At 29.1% G+C, this 14,606-nt stretch overlaps 1 protein-coding gene across 1 annotated transcript; it reads left to right on the top strand.

Annotated features, from left to right (window-relative positions):
- The first annotated feature begins 7,605 nt into the window (after window positions 1-7,605).
- On the top strand, window positions 7,606-9,338 carry LOC124939516 (putative F-box/FBD/LRR-repeat protein At4g03220). The gene is made up of 3 exons (XM_047479982.1): window positions 7,606-8,631; window positions 8,710-8,928; window positions 9,057-9,338. The coding sequence occupies exons 1-3, from the start codon at window positions 7,606-7,608 to the stop codon at window positions 9,336-9,338; spliced, it is 1,527 nt and encodes a 508-aa protein (XP_047335938.1).
- Window positions 9,339-14,606: the final 5,268 nt, after the last annotated feature.

The raw sequence follows: 14,606 nt of genomic DNA, 5'->3' as shown, positions 1-14,606 counted from the left end.
CGACTTTTTAGCTTGAAGAAAAATAAGGTGATTGAAAGTCGGGATGTGATCTTTAATGAAAAAGAACAATGGGATTGGAAAGAGAAATGTGTTGAGGATGTACAGATGCCGGTTTTTGAAGAAGATCGGAGGGAGTCATCTAGACAAGTCAATGAAAGTGGTTATGAAGAAAGTGAGCATCAACAATCTCCGACAACACAACCCGGGGCGAGTTCATCCATTCCGATCCTTACTCCGGTAAAAATGAGAAATTTGAACGACATATATGCTCGATGTAATTTCTGTGTTGTAGAACCTGAAAGTTTTGAACAAGCTATTCAAGAGGAGATTTGGGTGAAAGCAATGGAAGAAGAAATCAACATGATCGAAAAAAATGAAACTTGGGAGTTAGTAGAGAAGCCGAAAGAAAAAGATGTGATTGGGTTGAAGTGGATTTACAAGACGAAAATGAGTCCTGATGGTTCGGTTAAAAAATGCAAGGCAAGATTGGTGGCAAAAGGGTATTCTCAACAACCTGGAGTCGACTATCATGAGACATTTGCACCGGTTGCGAGACACGAAACGATAAGGATGTTGATTGCATTAGCCGCTCACAAAGGATGGAAGCTTTACCAACTTGATGTGAAATCTGCATTCTTGAATGGAGTATTGAAAGAAGAGGTGTATGTGGTACAACCACAAGGCTTCAATATTGAAGGAGAAGAAGAAAAAGTATACAAGTTGAAGAAAGCGTTGTACGGATTGAAGCAAGCACCTCGTGCTTGGTATGGAAATATCGATGAGTATTTCTCTAAAGGAGGATTTTTTAGGAGTCCTAGCGAGCCGACACTCTACATCAAGCATGGTGAATCCGGTATGCTCATAGTCTCTCTTTATGTTGATGACTTGATTTTTACTGGAAATGATGAAAACATGATTAATGAGTTCAAAACTGATATGATGAAGAAATATGAGATGAATGATTTAGGTTTGTTACATTATTTCTTGGGTATTGAGATTGATCAAAATGATGGAGGTGTATTTATTTGTCAAAATAAGTATGCCCAAAGCATTCATTCAAAATTTAAAATGGAGAATTGTAATCCCGTGATGACTCCATTGGTAGTAAATGAGAAGTTGGTGAAAGATGATGGTAGTGGTGATGCTGATGCGGTACAATATAGAAGTCTGGTTGGGAGTTTGTTGTACCTTACGATTATAAGACCCGATATCATGTATGCTACGGGTTTATTATCTCGGTTTATGCACCGACCAAGCAAAATTCATCTTGGAGTTGCAAAGAGAGTGTTGCGATACATTAAAGGGACTATGGAGTATGGTCTCATGTTTGAAAAAAATGATAGTGAAGATATTGAGTTGTTTGAGTTCTGTGATAGCGATTGGGCTGGAAGCATGGATGACATGAAGAGTACATCCGGGTATTGTTATTCACTAGGTTCAAGTATTTTTTCATGGGCCTCGAAAAAGCAAGAGAGAGTTGCACATTCCTCCGCCGAAGCCGAATACGTATCGACAAACGAAGCAACCAAACAAGTGGTTTGGCTAAGGAAGATTTTAGAAGACATGGGGGAGAAACAAGATATGGCTACAGTTCTCTTTTGCGATAGCAAATCGGCAATTGCTATGTCGAAAAATGCGGTATTTCATAGTCGAACAAAACACATCAACCTTAAACATCACTACATTCGTGAAGCAGTGGATGATGAAGAAGTAATGATCAAGCACGTAAAGACTGGAGATCAACTTGCAGATATCTTCACTAAAGCACTTCCTTTAAACAAATTCGTCTACTTACGAGATTTGTTAGACATGACCAACAAAAACATTAAGGGGGAGTGTTGAAATTAATGTTTTTAATTAAAATAAATATTTTTAATTAATTATGGTATTGATTAGGATAATATTGGGAGGTTATAAGTTACAATATTTAGTTCTAAGATAACGAAAAAGATTTTTATTTTTATTATATATTTACCTTGTAATGGGATGATTGGAAATGACAACAAAATAAGAATATTTTCATTTCCTTTTGTAACCTTCGTTCCTTATTTTTCTCTTCATCCCAACAAAGATATCTTTCCTCCTACTTTTCCATGAAAAACACATATTCACTGATTCCTCATTTCCATGTCTAAAGGAGTTGAAATTGAAAAAGTGTTACCGTTTGAAAGAGCTTTCCTTGAGATGTAGTGGGCTGAAAGATTTGGTCATAAAGAAATGTTATGATCTTATTAAATTGGATATCTATGGACTAAAGTTAAATAGATTGATGGTGCAAAATAGTTTAAATGATATTGACACCAATGTTAAAATTATTGCTCCTGAAATGGAGATTCTGAAATGGGAGAAAATTCGTTCAACTCATACCCCGGTATTCTTGGAGAAATCACGTCTCTTGGATTCGGCTTCCATTGGTTTATTTCCATTAGACTTCTACGAAGATTACAAAATAGGACCAGAATATATATGCAGATGGTCCAATATGATGTCGGCTTTATCTAATGCCAAGTTTTTAAAGTTTAAATACGAAACTATCGAGGTAATTAGTATAATATTCCACACTTTTCATTCTCTTGATACTATTTGAATGTTTTCAATTTTATTGTTTCTTTTGCTGATGTTATGAAAACTTCATTAAATAAATTTGAGAGTTTAAGAAGACTCGAAATTTCCATCAAATATTATAACTTGAACGGTTACAACAACTTTTCAGCGATTGCTACGCTCTTCAAAAACTCTCCCTACTCTCCCTACCTCGATACGCTTGTCATCACAATCGAGACATATATGAAGTTGGACAAGAGGCTGGTGAGTATTGTTCTGTCATACTCAATTATCTATTTATCAATCTAAAGTAGTGCAATACTTCTTTTTGTATGTGTTTTGGGATTGATTAGTTGAAATTATATCAACAAATGAACGACCCAACCGACGATAAATATTGGGAAGAACAAATTTCGGAAATGAATTCTTTTCTTAATCATATAAGGGTGGTTAAGTTGGATGACTTTTTACAATGTTACAAAGACATCAGTCTGGCAAAGTTCTTACTCAAGTATGGAAAAGTTTTAGAAGAAATGATTTTATGCGTCGGGATAGATACTAAAATAGGATTGGCTCGTCGAAAAATTATCAAGTCTGCATTAATGAAATGTTCTCGGGCATCTTCTAAAGCTAAGTTTGTATTTCAATAAACTATTCATTCTTTTTTTTATAACACTAAAAACTAATTATTATTTTATTTCAAATTAGGTACATTAATGCATATTCTGACATTATTGATAAAAGAATATGTTTAAAATTATTCATAAAGTTGATATGTGGTTAGATGGGTGCGTGTATAATTATTTTGTAATATCGATTTGTTTAGATGGTCATTTTTCACTTTTCTTCGTCTATGTTGGAAAATGCATAACTTTTGTGTTATTATTATCATTTGAATGATTTTAAAATTGAAATCATCTGAATTAAGTTCTAGACCCTTCAACTTCTTAATCAAATACCCACAAATTAACGATATTGAAGAGCTATACGTGAAAGTGAAGAACTAATAAGAAATAGATCACATAAATTAGCTAATTAACTTAAGATAATTAGCCAACGATTATAAATTCACTTGAATATTTATTTTAAATAATCAAAAAGAGTTGTTAAGTAAAAATAATTAATTAAGTATAAGTACTAATTAATTATTAAATAAAAACTTAATCGAGTTAACTTAATCCTATGCAGATTAAAGAGAAGATGCTCGGCAGTTAAAGAATATCTTTGATCAAAATTTGGCACTATTCGGTATTATCTGAAGTCGACATTTTATAAGATAGACTTTTTGAAGACGTAGCCAGTTATTTATGAAGTCGACATTTTATAAGATCGACTTTTTGAAGACGTAGCCGGTTATTTATGAAGTCAGCATTTTATAAGATTGACTTTTTAAAGACGTAGCCGGTTATTTATGAAGTCGATATTTTATAAAATTGACATTTTGCAAAGGCACGTTTTCGGCTTTTTTGCAAATTGACATTTTGTAAAGGCACGCGTCTGAATTTTTTGGAAATTGGCATTTTGCAAAAGCACGCGTCCGGCTTTTTTGCAAATCGACATTTTGCAAAAGTACGCGTCTAACTTTTAGGCAAATCAGAATTTTGCAAAAGCACACGTCCAACTTTTAGGCAAATCGGCATTTTGCAAAAGCACGCCTTCGGCTTTTTGGCAAATCGGCATTTTGCAAAAGCATGCGTCCGACTTTTTGGCAAATCGACATTTTGCAAAAGCACGCGTCCGACTTTTTGGCAAATCGACATTTTGCAAAAGCACGCGTCCGACTTTTTGGCAAATCGACATTTTGTAAAAGCACGCGTCCGGCTTTTTGGAAATCGATATTTTGCAAAAGCACGCGCCCGGCTTTTTGGAAATCGGCATTTTGCAAAAGCACGCGTCTGACTTTTTGTTGAAGTGCTTCCAGTTTTTCATATTTTCTACAATTTACCAACCTCCGTAATATATGAGGATGCTTCTGACTTTTGCAGGCGTCAGCTTTATTCTTCCCAGATAATCGTTTCCTTTTTTGTGCAAAGACTGATGAAGATCTCTCTACAACAGCAGATCTATGATAAAAGAATCAAAGATAGGTCAAACATTCTGAGATACATATTCATTGGAGATTGAAATCACATTAATGAATATCTTTGCTTATATCATCAAAGTACAGACAAGATCAAAGAGAATCCTCCCTGGGGTACTGTTCCGAAAACTCAACCAATCAAGATAAATGTATTATGAAGCAGATATAGCCGTTGAGCAGCAAATATGTCCGTTGACATTTTGCCTACTTAAGAGAACAAAGGACAACCTGCTTCACCACCTTTTTGAGATAACTCTTTGAATCTTCTTACGAACCTTAAGCTATCAACTCTTTCAAGATCCCAAAAGTTTCACTAGCTTTCAAGTGTGTTAGAGTACTAAATTTGTATTACAATTTTACCTATTCAGTGTGAGTGGTTAGCATTGTAAGTTGATAGAATTCGTTTCTAACAGAGAGTGTGTGCTAGGAGTTCGAAAACAGACAGTAATTAAGTCATGGTTGTTCGACTGGGTTGTATATAAGTGTTGTATCCAATCAAATCTTCTAGTGAATATTCTTTTCGAGGTCGAGAAAAAGGGGTGACGTAGGAGCTTTTACTCCGAACATCCATAAACATCTTTCGTGTTGTGTGTTTCCCTTTCTCGCATTATCTTACTCTCGTTATATTGCTTCAAGTCAAAACAAACATTTCTGCATTTGAACTTCGTTCAAGAGTTTGTAACGGCTTGCGTAGAGTAGAAAATAGATAATCAACCTCTAACAGGGTTATAATCAACCGAAGTGTGTGTAAGCGTTCAACTTTGTGAGACCCCCGTCTTCATCGTCGATCCTGATCCTAACACAATCCTTACTTCGATATCCCGTGGAACATCATCAATTGCGGGTGTAGGGTTTTAAAGTTAAATATCTTGTTTTGTGACTTCAACGATCTTATTAAACAGTCGATAATGAAGAGAGAAAATTCCTCTACACTATGCCCCTACATAAGATATCTTTCCTCTTATTTTTCCATGAAAAACATATATTCGACTCAAAAACTTGAAGAATACTCACAAAGATAAGGAAAGAACTCTTGAAAATCTAGAATGAAAATGATGTGGTGGTTTGAGATGATATGAGAATATGATATAAGAACTATTTATATTGTTAAAATAATAAATTGTCATAAAAAATAAAATCAAACATTAATCTTTATCACTAACATTGATTGTTACAAAAGACATGTTATATAATTTTTCTAAATTGCTAATAAATTGATAATAATAATCTCATTAGGATTACAATGAAAATTAACCATTTTATTAATTGGTCTTCAAGATATTTTAAATCAATTAATTCAAATGAGTTAATTCAAACTATATATTTAGATCAATAATTCAAGTTTTGAATTTAACATAATTTCATTATTTTATTACTCACATTCTAATTTTTATTTATAGAATTAATTTAAAATTTTATAAAAAAATAAATACCTAATCTCTTATTTTGAGTTTTTTCAAATCTTCTCGTATCAATTTTCACACAATTTTTCAGGTAGGCAGGTAGTTAAATATATATAAAATAATAATTGTGGTATAATTTGATTGGTTAAAAAAACAATAAAACTAGTATATACAGATTGAATTGACTTAGTATTTGATACATTATTATTTAAATTAATCTCTCACAATTAACTCATAAACTCAACTATAAATTAATTTTTTTTTAAATATTAAATTATTTCATATAATTTTTTTACCTAGGTAATAATTTTATATCTTTAATTAAATATATATGCATATAATTTGTTATGTAAAATAACATAATAATTTTAAAAAAATATTATTAATTAAATATATATCATATTAATATTATTTGTTAATGACATATGAATATTATATATGTTTTTATTAATAATATTAGATGAGTGATAGAGAAATAGAATTTGAGAGAGAGAATGAAAAAGGGAATGATGTGTTGGTTAGAACTATATCACTGGTTAGAAAAATGATAAAATGTGAAGAGAGAGAAGAGAAAGAATACATCATTCCCTTCCAATTCCTTCCCTCAAATTCTCTCCTCTTATCACTCCTGATCATTTCTCATAATATTAACCATTAAAAAAAATATATATTTTATAAGAAACAAAATAATAATTTAAAAAATTATATATTATAATAATATTATAAATTAAATTATTATTAATTAAATATATATTATAATAATATTATTAATTTAAATATATATATATATATATAATAGAGAGCAAGAAAATAAAAAAATAAAAAAAAAACGTCAAAAAAATTATTAATATAAATTATCTATCATCTCTCTGTATAACATTATTATATATCATTAAATATATATTATATAATAATTCTTTTTTTAATTATTATGTTTTTCCTCATAAAAATATATATATAATAATTTAATATATATATATATATTTAATTGATAATGATTTAAAATTATTATATTGTTTTTAAGTAACAAAAATATATAAAATAATTTAATATACTCCTTTAAATTCTCAAATTGGGTTTATGAGTTAATTGTGTGTGAGAGAAATTTAAATATTGACATATGTTAATTAATGAATAGATTCTCCTTATATTCTCATATTTTTTAAATAGTGAGTATCATGTTATCCTCTTCTCCAAATTTTCAGTTAGTTCCATATAATCGATGTTACCCATATATTGAGAAAACGTCCTCCGGTACAAAAAGGAGAAAAAAAACAATAAATCAAAAGAATAATACATTTTTTGAGTTCCTTTCCTATCCTCCTAAAAAAAATACTTAATTTCACAACAAAAAATAATAATAATAACACGTAACATTACAAATTAATTAAAAATAATAATAAGTTGAACTAATATTTGGGAGAAAATTCAAATTTAAAATTATTTTGGATAGAAACCACTATAGTTGGGCCGAAATATTATCATTATTGTTATATTATTGACCCGTTGGCGGCAGCTATAAATCCTTGTTTCTTCCTAACTCTCCTTCACAATCGTTTCATCATCCTCCAAAAAAAAATGAACCCTAATGATTACGAACGTGAATGCCTCATTAAGGAGGATCGAATCAGCGAGCTTCCCGACCACATCATCCACGATATTTTATGTTTTTTACCAATCAAATCCGCCGCCCAAACTATCATCCTTTCAAAACGCTGGAAGAGCCTATTTTCCTCCATCCCTGACCTCGATTTCACAACCATGGAGTTACACACTAGAAGCAGTGTGAATTCATCCAAAGACATAAATTTCATCAACAATGTCTTCAATTTGCGTGACAACAACGTATCAATCAGAACCCTCAAGTTGAAATCCTTTGTTTTAAGTTCAACTGCCTTTAACTGCCTAACCAATTACCCAAATATTATGAATATCGAAGAGCTAGAGGTGAATTTGAAGACCCGAGAAATCGTCAATATCCCGTCGAACATCATCAATTACAAGTCTTTGAGAGTTTTAAGATTAAATATCTTGTGTTTAGACTTTAAGCTTACCCAACCATTGATGCTGAAAAACAGAGAATTCAAATTGCTCCACACTATGATCCTATCTCAACAATCTTTTCTTATGTTTACCCATCATGATAATAGAACAACATTGTTGGACATATTCACAGACTCTTCCTTTCCATATCTGAAGAAGTTGATTCTGGAATCGTGTTACGATTTGAAAGAGCTTAACGTGAGATGTAGTGAGCTGAAAGATTTGGTCATGAAAGATTGTTTTGAGCTTAAGAAATTGGATATTTATGGACTAAAGCTAGAGACATTGAAAGTGGAAAATTGTTTTGATTATATCGGTACGGTTAAGATTAGAATTATTGCTCCTTTAATGAAGGTTCTGAAATGGGTGGATATGCATTCAACTCATATCCCTGTTTTGGAGAAATTTAATCTCTTAGAGAAGGCAGTCATTGGTTTATTTCCATCTGAGGTTCACTTCAATAATTACTTTATAGAACCAGATCAAATACAAAGTTGGTCGAATATGATAACGGCTCTATCTCATGCTAAGTTTTTAAAGTTTAAATTTCAATCTATTGAGGTACTTTTACACTTTTCTTCCTTTTCATGTGGATGTTAGAACTGTTATTACTATTAATGTTTTTTTTTTGTTTTACAGATTTTCTCGAGAAACGATGATAAGCAAATTTTAGTAAATAAATTTGAGAGATTAAGAAAACTCAACATTTGCATTGAATATTATCGCTTTAACGGCTACAACAACATTTTAGCAATTGCTACGCTATTCAAAAACTCTCCTTATCTTGATACACTTATAATAAAAAACACACTTATTAAGTGCGATAGGAGTCTTATTATTTGCGATAGAAAACAACAGGTGAGTATTGTTTTCGCACACTCAATTATCTATTTATTATTTTAAATCATTTTTGTACACAAATTTGGTGTCGGCTACTTCTTTTATGTGTGCGTTTTGGAATTAATTAGTTGAATTTACGTTTGCAGTTGATGAGTGACTCAAGCGACGATAAATTTTGGAAAAGTCAAATTCCAGAAATGAGGTCTTTTCTTAATCATTTAAGGAGAGTTAAGTTGAAGGGTTTTTTAGAATGCGACAAAGATATTAGTCTCGTAAAGTTCTTACTCCAGAACGGAAAAGTTCTGGAAGAAATGATTTTGTGTTTCGAATTTGATAGTAATTTACGATTTGAATGTCAGAAAAAGATTAAGCATATGGTAACAAGATGGCGCCGGGCATCTTGTAAAGTTGAGGTTGTATTTAAATAAACTACCACTCATTTCAATTTTTTTTTGCTTTAACATTAAAAATGACAATTACTTTACTTCGCAATTATTTACATTAATGCATTCTTATATTGTTGACAAAATGTATTGAATATACTTAAATTATATATGAAGTTGATGATCTAATAATGGTTTGCTTGGTATGTGTTTGATGAAGTTTGTTAATGAAACCATGCCCTTTTCTCATAGTTTATGTTGTGATCTATCCTACTCTTTTGTCGAGCAAGTAAGGATAATAAAATCCATTTAGATGTGTCTATCATAAATTGAATATCACTTGAAAGACACTTAGATATTCAGCATAAATATATCTCTCTATTTTAGTTCCATCTTCTTGCCACCCACATGTCTTGCGAGATGCTTCTTAAAATAATCGTTGTTGTAGGGATAATCGACCCAACAATAAATCATATACAACCCACATCTTCGTAGTAATGTATATAATCATATGAGTATGCAAGACATGAAATTGAACTTATTATTTATCTACATCATATTAGAGGGTGAGAAATACAAATTATGAAAATGTATGAACAACAAAATATTTCCAAAAGAGAGAGGTCGAAACTATATTAACTTTAATTTCATAATAGATTTTCTGTAATGTTTCAGTCATTCTATTGTTTTATTATTATATAGTTTTTGTTTCATTAATCTGATATAGAAGAAACCCATTTTAACATGACTTTGAGTACAAGAACGCTCTGTTTTGGAGATCTTAATTTTTTAATTAGTTATATACTTTTCAATAATTGTTGTAATTAGTTTTTTTAATTAAATAAATGATGTTTTGATCTCTTAGATACTCTTTCCACTTAGAATCACTGCTGCTATAATATTACATGTATTCTGTAAATGTGGTACAATGTATGTACTATAACTAACAACATATAATATTTTTTTAATAAAAAAAAAATCTATTTTAAGTTCAACAAGTTCTTGTGATAATTTGATTTGCTAGGGAAAATAATAACACATTGAAATTTAAATGCAGAAATTGCACAGTAACTAAAATTAAATCTAATTAAGAGACAATAATAACCTGCAACTTTTGCAATTAGTTGAACATTGATCTATAAACATCTATTAGCTGTCTCTCCAAGTATCTAAAAAATAGAAGTTTGCAGAAAATATGAAACTTTAGAATTTCACAATACAGAATTGGGTGCTTTTAAACGTTTGAGATCTAGAGTTTTGAATAATGGGAAGATCAAGTTTCGAAAATGTTTTTTTTTTTCTTAATCATCTAAGATCTAATATGGTTAAGTTTGTAGAATTTCAAGAATATTGCGACATAGATGTTAGTATGACAAAGTTCTTACTAAGCATGAAAAAGTTATAGAAATGCATGTTTTGTGTATAGGTATAGACAATCAACACAATTTGATTACAAAAGTTTTAGATTTTGGTGAAAGTTTGGCTTATAAATTTTTTTATTCTAAATAGGTTATATGATGTTTTAGACATGTTTTAATTAGTTAATCTAGATTAAATTGATTTAAAGTTTGATAAGTAAAATCACTGAGCTTTTTTAATATTAAAATTTGATGTAAATTTGATCATTTAATGAAATGAAAGTTTTTTTTTTTTAGAAAAGGAAAAAAAAGATAGATGCCGGGATAAATATTTCTCACTCAAATTCCTTTTCTCAATAATCTATCATATTTTAACATACAAAAATTGTGTTTAATGAACAATATGAAATTGCTTGGAAGTCTATATCATAAATGCTTTATTTAGGTTTGGTCGTTGTTTGGTTAGAATATTATAGCTTATTTGATATTTAAGTTTTGAACTTGAATAGTTTTTATCCAAGCTTAGCTTTGAATGGATTTATAGTCATAAACTATCACAATTTAAAATTTTGAAGCTTTATCTCAAACAAATGTTTTTTTTTTTTTAAACTTAAGCCGAATATATATATTTTTTAATTAATTTACATACAAAAATTAAAAATATTAATTTTCAAAATTCAAAATTTTTAATTTTTAATTTTTTCTCAAAATATACTTTTTTTAGGATAAAAAAAATTCATTTAGATGTGTCTATCCTAAATTCAACATCACTTGAAAGTCCCTTAAATATTCAGAATACATATATCTCTCTTTTAGTTCCATCTTCTTGTCACCCACATGTCTCGCAAGATGCTTCTTAAAGTAATCGTTGTATGGATCATCGACCGAACAAGAAATCATACGCAACACATTCTCAATACTTTCTCAATACTTCAAATTCTAACGAATCAATTACTCTCATCTTTGTAGTGATGTATGTAACAATATTATAATACAAGACATGAAATTGAACTTATCAATTCTCTACATCATATTAGAGGGTGAGAAATACAAGTTAAGAAAATGTATGAAAAACAAAAAATTCAAAAACATACAAAGAGAGAGGTCGAATATATATAGTTCAAACACGATTTCAGCATACATTGTTTTTGTTTTTCGATAGTTGGTTCTTTCGTTTCCATGTTCCATATGTTAAATCAATGAGAGACATGTCTCGTATGCTTAAGCAATTGATGCTTTGATACTTGAAAGCAATATCCTTTTATTGATGATAATATACACAAAAGCCAGGACGGACCCAGAAATTTGAGTTGGGGTGGGCTTAAAAATATTTGAGTTGTGTTTAAGAAAATAACAGAAAATTTATAGATAAAACGAGCGAATAAACGTAAGTTTGACCCATTTTTTAATAATTAGATGAGCCCGTCCTAATTTTTATAGATAAAACGAGCGAATAAACGAATGTTTAGCATTGTTTATAAAAGATTGCCTTTTGTGAACAATGATACATAGTTTCTCAGCCAATGTCAATTATTCTATTCTAGTTGTTTATATTGTAATTGTGTATAGAAAGAACCTAATGCGGAATAAATTTCTTTTTGGTTTTAGTGCCCTGTTTATAAGCTAACGATCTTCATTCAACCAAGCAGCAAACAATTAATAGAAAAAGAGACATGAGCTTTAGTGTGGAAAACTCTTTAACAAGAGTAAAAAAATCACGGGACCCTTAGGTCGCTTAAACCATCAACTATAATATCGTCTATAATGGGTAATACAAATTTCTTACGAAAGAAGGTTTACAACTAGAAAGATTACATAAACCTTTAAGAACTATCTTGAAAGAGAAGTGAAAGTAATTAATGAATAAAATCTTTTTTTTCCTCCCCTAACGCCTGCTTTTGTCTTGCTCTCTGTCTTGTTTCCCTCAAATTTGTGTATTGTGATTGAAAACCTTTAATGTCTATTCTATAATATAGAATACTATGTATTAATATAGAATATAATAATATAATATATATTATTAGTCTGAGTACAATTGGCCAAACACCTCATTTCTATCATGTGTACATTGAGATGAGATTAATTTGGATGAAAGAATTCTTAAGATCTTTAGATTCTGATCAATGTCTGACTTAGATTTTGATTTTAAAGAATGACATCTATTTTTTTTTTATTAATCTTAGTTAGATTTTCACTTTTCAGCACAAAATTTGTTACACTATTTTGTACATCATTTCAGTTTATTTGCTTTATTAATGCTATATTAAGATTGGAAAGTCATATATTTATCCAATAGATAAAGTAATGTCAAGGTTATCCAAAAGAATCAAATTTATTTAACTCAATCTTAATGAAGGATTTTCTTTACTGTTTGCATTGACATGATTTTTTAATAATATGTCAGCTAATAATTTGAAAATGATCCAAATGTCAGCTAAAACTAAACATAGTAAATATTAAAATAAACTACTAATTTAAGGAAAATTCTATTATGAAAAACTTTTGTATATTTTTTAAACTTTTTCATTGGAATCCACGTAGAGGCTCAAATCAGTCCTAAGTTGATAGTTTTTGGAATATTTTGTTGATTATACTTTTCTTAATTGGTATTTCTCACTTTCTAAGAATTGATAGGTTAAATTTATTTCTTGCATACTTCATATCCTTTGGCTGTATGATATCATTTGCTTTTTATATAACCATTTGTTTTTATAATTCGATTCTATCAATTGAAATAGTTAATTAATTATAGAATAACTTAATTAAGTCTCTTAAAGATTATTCATTACAATTGGAAGTATTGATATAAGTTAGGGGTGAACTCATTTTTAATTAACATTACTTTTTATATTTATTCGTTGATGAATATTTTTTTATTATATTTTTTTATTATTTTATTGTGTATTTAGTAAAACTTTAGACATTAATGTTTTTTTATTACTTTTATCGTTATTATTTAATTTACTCTCATTTATATCATATTACATTAACGTTTTTTTCTTTTAAATTAGAAATATTGAGAAATGTTGTGTAGGTTTGCAGTTGAGTCGTCCCATTAAGAATATATCTAAGGAGGGATAAATATTAAGTTTTCAAACCCCTTACAGATTTTCAAGAGATTAAATTTATGATAAACAAATCTAAATGAATTTATTATCTAGAGTTTTAACAATGGGATATTGGATTTGTTGTCCATGCTATAAGATTCAATTGAATTGTTGTCTGCCTAGAATCATGCAAAATGAGTATTAAGGTACCTATAATTAAAGTTATTATAGTTGAGAACTGAACTATAATACAAGTTGGTCCAAATTTTTAATATTGTTAAGCTCTTAATTTTTTTAACTATTTTTTTTTTCTTGAAAGAATACAAAATCCAAAATAATGATTTAACTTCATCTAATTTCAAAATTTACGCGTCTTTCCCTAATTTAAAGAAGAAAAAAAGTTATAACAAATAGTATCGGCTCTAATTATATCAACAACTATTTCTTTCTTTTCAAGTTAGAAAGTTAGCACAATCATAACTGTACGACACTATTTTAACTTAAGTTTTTTTTTTAAATAAATAAATTGACAATCAATAAAGAAATAGCTGTCCACCTTCAATCTTTATAACTTATATAGTTCAAGGTGTTGACAAGACAAATTTGAAGCATAAACAAAACATAAGATAAAAAAGCAAAATGTCAAAACCCAAACAAGAACAAGCTTCCTTAAACTAGATTATTAATTAAGGCTTATATTTGATAAAACTGAAAATTAAGATCTAAATACAATTCTAAGTACTTAATATTTAAATATCAAGAGATAAAAAAATTAAATTAATAAATAAAAATATCTAAAATTTAATTATTTAATATTTCAGTTGGTTGAAAATATCTAAAATTAATATATATATATATATATATATATATATATATATATATATATATAAACTAATACATCTAAACTA

This window comes from Impatiens glandulifera, chromosome 5 (genome assembly GCF_907164915.1).
Source record: "Impatiens glandulifera chromosome 5, dImpGla2.1, whole genome shotgun sequence".
NCBI classification, from domain to species: domain Eukaryota; kingdom Viridiplantae; phylum Streptophyta; class Magnoliopsida; order Ericales; family Balsaminaceae; genus Impatiens; species Impatiens glandulifera.
This window is presented reverse-complemented; position numbering and strand designations above follow the sequence as displayed.